At 47.6% G+C, this 9,726-nt stretch overlaps 1 protein-coding gene across 2 annotated transcripts; it reads left to right on the forward strand.

Moving 5' to 3' along the window:
- Positions 1-420: 420 nt before the first annotated feature.
- LOC122378934 (alanine aminotransferase 2-like) lies at positions 421-7,629 on the forward strand. 2 transcript variants are annotated; one of them, XM_043360634.1, is made up of 11 exons: positions 421-993; positions 1,401-1,490; positions 1,694-1,781; positions 2,512-2,666; positions 3,006-3,119; positions 3,447-3,656; positions 4,133-4,253; positions 4,606-4,727; positions 5,170-5,355; positions 5,751-5,899; positions 6,540-7,629. In XM_043360634.1, the coding sequence occupies exons 1-11, from the start codon at positions 502-504 to the stop codon at positions 6,628-6,630; spliced, it is 1,818 nt and encodes a 605-aa protein (XP_043216569.1). In that variant the 5' UTR covers positions 421-501; the 3' UTR covers positions 6,631-7,629. The 2 variants fall into 2 exon arrangements, with proteins under 2 accessions (XP_043216569.1, XP_043216571.1); XM_043360636.1 differs by lacking the exons at positions 421-993; positions 1,401-1,490; positions 1,694-1,781 and having other exon boundaries at positions 2,496-2,666.
- The last annotated feature ends 2,097 nt before the right edge of the window (positions 7,630-9,726 follow it).

Here is a 9,726-nt window from a genome sequence, read left to right on the forward strand (position 1 = left end):
GTGGACCGGTCAGTGCTCTGACCGGGGAAATGGGATGCACCTATGATGATGGTGGAAGACTCCGGTCCACCCGGTCAGTAATTTGGGTGATAAGTAGCCGTAATACATGGCATGGAGTCAAAGCGAATTTGTGTCAAGAGTCTTTCTCCTGGCTCAAATGCAGTATTTAATTCCTTGCGGGGCTTCTGAAGCAAGGATTATTCATTATCCCAATTTCCTGCCTCCTGGTAAATACGATCGTGCTCTTTGGAGGTGTTTGCGCCGGGAAAGCATTTCACCGAAGAGTGGAAGCAAAGGAGAACTGTCAAAATGATGAAATGGTTTAATTTTAGTAAATTTACATAAAAAAAAGTTCCATAGCATTGGAAGGAACATATTGACTTAGCAGAGATATACGAATTGCAATGGAGATTCAGTCAATCGATCTTTATCTGTTGCATTTGAGCGATAAATCAAATTAGCAGCCGCGTACTAATCTCTGCCCCTTTTTGTTTACATAAGATGCGGCATTTATTTGCCGCCCCTTTTTTCCTTATACGGCCTTGCCTTTTTTCTTTTCTGTCTGTTGTAGGCCTCTCCGCTTGTTGGGGTCATTTCTTGTCATCTCGCTGGAAATTATTTGGTTATATACCCAATATCTGGATACTTATAAAGTGCTCTTTAAAATACGTATCGTATTGCACGGGTTTTGTCTTATCCGGCTGTTTGAAATCGCCTCAAAGCGCGGCACATCGATTGCGCATTCCGCTCCCGATGTCGATAAGGCACACAATCGCGTGCGGCGGTCGTCTCGGAGCACGGCTCAGCCGCGAATCGGCGACCGTCGGTCTCACTCGTCGGTGGTCAGGGTGCCGGAGCTTTGCAACCGGAACGATGGCGGCGGGACCATTCTGCAGCTTAGATGATGTTAACAAGAATGTAATCAAATTGGAATATGCTGTCAGAGGGCCTTTGGTCATCAGGGCTGGTGAAATAGCAAAGGAGTTGGCAAAGGTAAGCTAATGATTGGATGGGAATATGCCTATGCTCATGTTGCAGCTCTTGACCTTGTGAAGGTCATGGATTATTACTGTATTTTTATGTGATTGTTGGATCTGAAAACATGGTTGTTTATGTCTTATGATTGTGCAGGTTTATTTTAATCATTATTGATAGCATTATTGTTAGAATGGTTCCATCTCATCACAAAAATCTCGTGTAAATCTGAACGGTCTCCCTGCGTCGCTATTAATATGTAAGGATGTACGAAAAGTGCATTTAAATTATTTTTCATTTATTTGGCAATTTAAGACTTATCTAGTTGTAACTGGCAAATCTGCTTTCATTTGTAATTTCAACTGCTATATTGTTTACTAGTGAAGCCCTAAATATTGTTACCAACAACACTTTTGTGATTTCAGGGAGAGAAGAAGCCCTTCACCAGTGTCATCAGGGCCAACATTGGAGATGCCCATGCAATGGGACAAAAGTACATCACATTCATCAGACAGGCAAGTGATAAATTGAAGTTTGTCACGGATGGCTAGAGCCTGGAACTGGAAAAGCTGCTGAGTTTCTTTGCTACATTTCCATCAGAGATGACTGTTTTTCCCAGGCTGTTTCTGATTCAAATGCACGTGCTTAAGTATGACATTCACAAGACATTTATAGATATGTAAGTTGACAGCCCATGTGTGACCTTGTCTATTTGCAGGTGACGGCTCTCTGTGTGTACCCTGAGCTGATGAAATCACCCGACTTCCCAGAGGACACCAAAGAGCATGCCCGCACCATTCTGGGAGGCAAGTGTTCTGAGCCAGCACCCATTTCAGGAGTGATGGCAATTACTGTTTGGACTCTTACTATCATACCCCAAGCATGAGAGATCAGTATTGTCTCCTTCAGCCAGGCTGGAGACATATTGTCTTCTTTGGGCTGATAAATTTCAACAATTAGGTGTTTGTGGATTGCAGTTTGTTCTAAAAAAAAACAATGTCATTTTTATCGGGATGATATCCCAAACTAAAACCATTTTGAACGATGATGTCACTGGGTCACAACTGCCGTCTGCCGAGGCGGACATCGTCGCACAAACGGGGCGCCGTCGGAATCGTGTGTGTAGCACGATATCCGTCATTATATTCGTCACGATATCCGCCACAATACGCTGGCGCACGTCGGGGCGCCAACGTGAAGTTGTGCAGAGAGTGAGACTGCCCGCTGCGACCTAGATTAGCGGCTGCGGGTACGGAGAGTAAGAAAGTCGTATGTCAAAAAGCAAATCAAAATACAGAATTAGAAATAACTTTGAAGTTAAACCTGGCTCAAGCGGCACGCACGCTACTGCAACACGGTGCGCGGCGAGCACGCATTAACTAAGCGAGAGTGAGCACTGGGAAAACAGGTATAGAGCGAAGAATGAGAGGGAAGAGCAAACGGATGATGCATTTCGTCGTTGACACACGTTTTACCCAATCACTCAATCATTCATTAAATCCCACATTAATTTGCCGCGCTGTGTTCCGTTGCCAGGCTGTGGCGGCGGCAGTCTGGGCGCCTACAGCGAGTCGGTGGGTGTCGAAGTAATCCGCCGGCACGTCGCCAAGTACATCGAGGACAGGGACGGCGGCATCAAGTGCGACTACAATAACGTCATCCTCTCCGGTGGCGCCTCGGAGGCCATCAAGGTACTGAACGGATTGGCAAGAGCATTGTCAGACAGTGGGGATCCTAGGCTCCCAGGTTGTGTTTGCTCACACCCAGGACGGCAGAAATGTTGCCATCGGGCTTTGAAATGCCGTGAGAAACTTGTAGATTCATTTATGCTACTGACGGCAATTCGAGGCCGGACGGCAATTAATAATCTGTTATACGGGGTGTGAGCGAAGACTTACTTACTTACACAGTCTAAGACTTACTTTTCCACCAACCTGTTGAATTACGTCGCTGACGACCTGTGAAGCTCTTCCCCATCGTCCCCACGCTGTTCGTCACTGACTGAGAGTGTCTCCCGTCTCTGCCGCCAGTCTGTGATGGAGCTGCTGAACCGTCCTGTGGACGGTAAGCCGGTGGGAGTGATGGTGCCCATCCCGCAGTACCCGCTCTACTCGGCCACCGTGGCAGAGTTCGGCATGCACCAGGTGAGTGGCGGGATCGGATCGGGCCGTGCGGAGGGAGATAGGGTAGGGATCTTGTACCACATGGAAACTGGGTGATCGTCGTCTATGCAGAATACTAGGTTGTCACAAGACGTGTCCTGATATGTGATCGCAGGATCAGGGGCTTGTGGCCAAGGAATCAAAGCGGAAATACCTAGTGATCAAGCTGGGCGTGTATGGCCGCACAACTATAAATTACGAGCGTTTCTTCGCTATCCGCTTATTTTTACTCTTTCTCCACGTATATCATAGCAGAAACCATCAACCCAAACACCCTAACTGTACCCTATCTTCTCCACTGCATTCCAGATCAACTACTACCTCGACGAGCCGCGGGCCTGGGCTCTGGACATCCCCGAGCTGGCCCGCGCCCTGGAGGAGTCCCGCTCCACCTGCATTCCCCGTCTGCTGGTGGTGATCAACCCGGGCAACCCGACCGGCTCCGTACTGACCCGACAGAACATCGAGGACATCATCAAGTTCGCCTTCGAGAACCGGCTCATCATTATGGCTGATGAGGTAAGGCGAGTGGTTCGTGGTAGATTCATAGAAGAACTCAGACCTATGAATAAATTGAGAGGCCACAGCCTTCAGTCGTCGTCATGACTGCGAACATTGGCTAAACATTGGCTGAAAACAATGTCGTGAACATTGGCTAAAAACATGCTCAGTGCGAATAGGTGAATCATAGGCAATTACGGAGCCCAGTTTGTAAAGGCATCGATTGTGTCACTTGTTTATATGGACTTTTTTCTGAAACCCCGTCTGCTTGCTAATCCGCCCTTCGAACTACGATGTTATGTTTTATTGTTACTCTTGTGAGATTAGCAGTCGCCATGAGATTATCAGTTGCCGGTAATATTATTATTATTATTATTATTATTGTTTATTCAGCATCGTCATGCGACAAAAAGATACATACGCCCCCCCCCCCCCCACCCATGTGTGCCGAGGGATTTCTGACCCACAACCCTCTCCCCACCCGCCGCTGCTAGGTGTACCAGCACAACGTGTACGCTGCCGACCGGGAGTTCCACTCGTTCAAGAAGGTCATCTCCGAGATGGGAGAGCCGTACAACACTATGGAGATGGCCTCGTTCATGTCCTGCTCCAAGGGTGAGGCAAATGGCTGACGGTCGGCACGAAGGACGAGGTGGTGCAATGCGGCATTTTGAAATCAGAACCGCGGGCGATATGGTAGTGTTTTGGCAGAGCCCTAAACCCTAATCAGCACAGCGATTGGAATATGTTGGGATCGTGGTTGGGATAATTGTGAATCACCTTTGAAGAAACGCCAGGGTGGCAGCTTCTTTTCGTTGAACTTCTGAGAACGGGAACAAGTGAGTGATTAACATGTTCTCTGATTCTTTTGGAGTTCGTACTCTCAGGGCACGAGTATGCCCTGAGGCTGATTACTGATTAGATCGCTGAACATGTGACGGATGTCCATATTGTTTCCATGTTACAGGCTACATGGGCGAGTGCGGTCTGCGCGGCGGCTACTGCGAGCTGCTCAACTTCGACCCCAAGGTGAAGGCCATGCTGTTCAAGATGATCTCGGCCAAACTCTGCTCCACCGTTCACGGACAGGTAACGAGTGACTTAGACTGTTACGCTATGACGCCGCGGGCAGGGAGCGGGGCTAGTATGCGCTGTGTACTTTAAATGTCGCAATTTCCTTAACCCTGATTTTTGTTCATTATGTTATGGAAGCACGATGGCTAGGTTTGGATACCGTTCAATGGACGCTTGAGCTGTAGGGATTTAAAGACCGAAATCCAGGGAAGCTCTGAAAGTATGACACAGTCCTGTGGTTTTTGTCATGGGATTTGTTGCATTTTACCCTGCATTCATCTTTCTTCTTAAATAAATATACTTGCGTTAGGTACTTGTTATCTGTTAGAGGAACCTCCCTCAACTAGCATATGCAGTATGCACACAGGCCCACGAGATTTTAAAGTATAGACCCCTACGTTCCGTCCTGTGGAAACGATCTTACTCTAACCATCTCTCGCCGCCCGGTGTCCGTCAGGCGGTGATGGACTGCGTGGTGAACCCGCCTAAGCCCGGCGACCCCAGCTACGAGCTCTACAGCCAGGAGCGAGACGCCGTGCTCAGCTCGCTCAAGGAGCGCGCCGCCCTCATCGCCGAGACGTTCAACTCCATGGAGGGCTTCAAGTGCAACCAGGTGCAGGGCGCCATGTACGCCTTCCCGCAGGTGAGAGAGATGGCCGGGAAAACGCTGATAGCTTCAGTGTTAGCTGATCAGTCGGCTTTGTGCTGGTAGTTAAACTTTCTGTGTGATGATTGAAGACGTCTAAATTATTTGAGTGTTTGACGAAGACGCTTATCTTTGTATGGGTTGTGGTGTTAGTCACGGGTGGTCGTTTGTAATCGTATAAATGAGTCATCGGTGTCACACTATATTCACATGTCTTATTCTCCTCATAGATCGTCTGCCAGTCACCGATCTCCCTAGCTTCCCCGTATCCTAATTGTCAATCAGTATCAACGTGTATTTGTAGATATTTAGAGCGACGATCTCATCCTTATCACTTGGCAATGTATGTATATCGCATGCGCCAGCTCACTGATGTATCTCTCTCCCAACAGCTGGAGCTACCGGAGAAGGCCATCGAGGCGGCCAAGGCTGCGGGCCAGGCACCGGACGTGTTCTATGCCTTCCAGCTGCTGGAGAACACGGGCATCTGTGTGGTGCCCGGCTCCGGGTTCGGCCAGCGGCCCGGCACTTACCACTTCAGGTACGCTAGACGGGATAGGACCGGTGCTGCTTATCACACGATGACTTGTTATGCAGGATTTGTAAATGTAAATGGGGAGCGCTTGTGGCAAGGTGTGCGTTTGTACAACGTTGGCGTATGCGCATTTATACCTGTGTCTCGTTTTGAAGAGTTCAATCATTGTGACTTTCGGATTTAAAACGGCGGTTATTAAATCACGTGCTTGGGTGAATTCACAATTGGCTATCGGAGCCTGCTTTTGTGTTTTATCGACGCAAAAGCGGGCTCCCGGTGTCAGCCAGTCGGGGTTGGCTGTAAAAACACTTAGCGTTGGCAAAGGTCATGCTTGGGAGTCACGTGAAGTGGCTTATGTAACAACCGTAAAAATAGTTCGGTAAAGAACAGGCAACACCTGGCTCCTTGCCACGGCGGCTGGCGCGTGCCGACAAACCTAGTGGATGGATTGATCTATTGAATAGGTTTAGTTAGGACTTCCAGGAACAATAGATTTCGGGGTGCAGTTTATCAACAAACAAATGTTACAGTTGCAAGCAGCTGTTCTAACCTACGTACGCCTTTCGTTTTATGTCCAGTCATGAAGTCCTTATACAATTGGCTCATAGCTCCAGTTGACATCACCTCACTTCTCTTGCCGCGGCAGGACCACGATCCTGCCTCAGACGCCGCTGCTCAAGGAGATGCTGGCCCGTATGCAGGAGTTCCACCAGACCTTCATCAAGAAGTACCAATAGACGACTGAACCCTCAGCATGATCCGGTAAACCGCTCAGCAGTGCATGAATGGGAGTTGATAGCAGCAGTTGCTATCAACTCTCCAATGTCAGTTGGTGATACAACTCGTCAGAATTAGGATCAACGAAATCGCGGAGCTCTACCATGGGCTCGTGGCCGCTGATACATAGTACATATACCAGCCTACTGCCTTCCTGTGAACTCCTTTTGTGCACGGTGGTTTTGACCTGTCTATATTCGGTGGCAGTGTGACGGTACTTGGCGGAAGATTGTAGGCAGAGCCGTGGTAGGCTGCAGTAATGTGCCGTGGTCGCGTAGCGAATTTGTGGCCCCGTAAGGTGTCTATGTAACGTAGTCGAAACTGAAGTCGTTTGTCGGAGCTGCTATTTAATGTTGCATGATTTTGACTTGCGAGCAGACTTTTTCGATCTGCTTAGGCGTATTACTGGGGCTTTGATCTGAAGGAGATATTACGTATATCTTGTCGCTACTAGCTTCACGTTTGGCATACATTCGACACATTCGATATGCTACCAGAGCTCAGCTGATGTATCTTACAGCAGACGGAAACCAAAGTTATATTTTGGCACGAACAACGAAGAACAATGCATCACCTTCTGGGCTACCACCGACGGTGCTTCCATGGACAAAACGCACCAGCTCGATGTGACGATTGAAAACTTGCAAGATAGCAGGGATTGCCCTGGTTGCTACCCGCTTACATACTTAACAGGGTGTTAAATGTAAAGGAACGCTAACGGCCATCAAATGGCTAAAACTGCTCGGCGCTTACTATTGGCGGAAGTGCGGAAAGATAAATGTGATTTTAAGTGATAATCTATAAAAAGACGGGGCTTGGGCGAGGGAACTTACCGAAGACGGTGCCTGGGAAAGTCGATGTAAAGATGCAAGAAAACATGTATATTTGCTACTCATGTACGGTTGCGTCGGAACGTACTTTGCCGTGAGAGGAAATACACATCGAGAGCCTGTTTAGCATCACCTGGTTTTACTAGATAGCTGAGATCGCGTTTCTTTAGGCCCAGTCAACCCACAACATGAGAAGAATTTGCAAAATACAGAAACACCAACAAATATCGCATCGTAGAATGAGATTATATGAGATTATGTGCGCGTACACTGTGAGACACTCGAACACTTATCATTTCAAATCATTTGTACACTGAATGCAAAGCGAAATGGCAGTGAATGTCGAGGATGGAATAGGTAACCACATAAGACACGATAACAGGATCCGAGCTATTTTGTGCAGCTCATCGCCCCAACGTCTTCCAAACATTCCACAGCTCTCGCCCCCAGCTCGAATCGGTTCGTTCGCTTCCAAGCTACACTGCCGCTGCTGCCGGGGTGAATCTTCTTCCGTGAGGCGAGACTAGTTCACCACTCTTCGCCCATAATTCCAAGTTTCATGTGAATTCACGTCGGGGTGGTTTGATAGTTGTCTACTCTGTCCCCAGCGATCAAATATTAAATAATATGTTGCACATGTTGCATCATTGACACAACGCGACGATCCACGCGTGAAGGTTCAAATGAGCGTCATGGAGATGAGTTTGTGTGAGTGGAAACCGAGAGAGGAGGAGGCGGGCATGGAGAGGAACTGTCCGGTTCGCCGACCGGAGTTGCTGGGCTGTCGGAGATGGAGCTGAACCAGATCATCAATCCCATACACGTCGTCCGGGGAGCCGGCTCCGGCCTGGTGTGCTAGTACTACCTGCGGGGCAACGAGCTGTACTCCATGGAGCGGTACGAAGACGGATGTAGTTCTACACTGCCGTGCAAAGGAAGCGCCACGCATGCCATTTTCGGTCAGAAATGTTTTACATCGATCGACAGACCAAGAAACTCTTTTCTCAAGTTTGTTTTAAAGGGACCCTCCCACCTTCAAAAAAGTTAATGAATTGGCATGAAAGTGATGTCGCTCGGTTCAGAAAGAGCGAAAAAACGAATATCTACCAAATTTCATCGAAAAATATTCACCGGTTTTCAAGATATTAGACTTTTACCTTTGTTTACTTTTTGGGACCTCCGCTGTTCCCAGGGACTTTATTTGAAAGTGCGGCATTTGTTGCGCGCAAAGCAGCATATACCACCGCGTGCTACCAAACGTTTTAGTCAAACATTTAAAAATCGTTAGATATCTGCGCTGACGTCACACATTCAGAGGGGTATTCCTATGCATTAGCCCCTCTGAATCAAAATGCTGCAATTTTGAAATTCAATATTTCCGATTTAAGGCATTTCTCGATGTTGTGAGTGCCGAAACCGGTAATTGTGAGCCAGGGACCCCATTTTGGCTATCTCAACTCAAATCTAATGTTAAGGTGGGAGGGTCCCTTTAATACGCATGTAACATACCTACAATGGAAGGCAGACAAAACTGAAAACACGATTCGATTTGTCCGGATTTATTGTATCCAAAGCAATGTCAAAACATATTGCGTGATTGATTTTGCTCCATGCCCATGGAAACATGCGTGGTTTGCCAGGCATCTCCACACTCAATATACCCTGATAGACTGGTATATCATGGGTTGGGTGCCTAAAGGGATTAAAGGGACCCTCCCACCTTCAAAAAAGTTAATGAATTGGCATGAAAGTGATGTCGCTCGGTTCAGAAAGAGCAAAAACGAATATCGACCAAATTTCATCGAAAAATATTCACCGGTTTTCAAGATATTAGACTTTTACTTTTGTTTACTTTTTGGGATCTCCGCTGTTCCTAGCGACTTTATTTGAAAGTGCGGCATTTGTTGCGCGCAAAGCAGCATATACCACCGCGTGCTACAAAACGTTTTAGTCAAACATTTAACGGACGTTCGAAAGCCTGATGACGTCATCAGATTCCCGTAATGGTTAAGAGATAGGGACCACGCTAGTCCCACCCTGCAAGTAAAGGGAAGAATTTTCTTGAACACCATAAAGCTGCGGGGGTTGCGACCAGGATAAATGGTGGTTTCTGAGCCTGGCCGCAAACTTGGCTATCTCAACTCAAAACTAATGTTAAGGTGGGAGGGTCCCTTTAAAGTTCGCATGGTCAAATCATGTATGTACGGACCTCGCTTGAATTGCGTA

This window comes from Amphibalanus amphitrite, unplaced genomic scaffold, assembly GCF_019059575.1.
Source record: "Amphibalanus amphitrite isolate SeventyFive unplaced genomic scaffold, NRLGWU_Aamphi_draft 000068F_arrow, whole genome shotgun sequence".
Lineage (NCBI taxonomy): Eukaryota > Metazoa > Arthropoda > Thecostraca > Balanomorpha > Balanidae > Amphibalanus > Amphibalanus amphitrite.

Coding starts and splice junctions, on each gene's coding strand:
- LOC122378934 (XM_043360634.1), top strand. CDS start 502: ATGCGGCATTTATTTGCCGCCCCTTTTTTCCTTATACGGCCTTGCCTT. Junction 994..1,400: donor TAGCAAAGGAGTTGGCAAAG/GTAAGCTAATGA, acceptor TTGTGATTTCAG/GGAGAGAAGAAGCCCTTCAC. Junction 3,657..4,132: donor TCATCATTATGGCTGATGAG/GTAAGGCGAGTG, acceptor CGCCGCTGCTAG/GTGTACCAGCACAACGTGTA.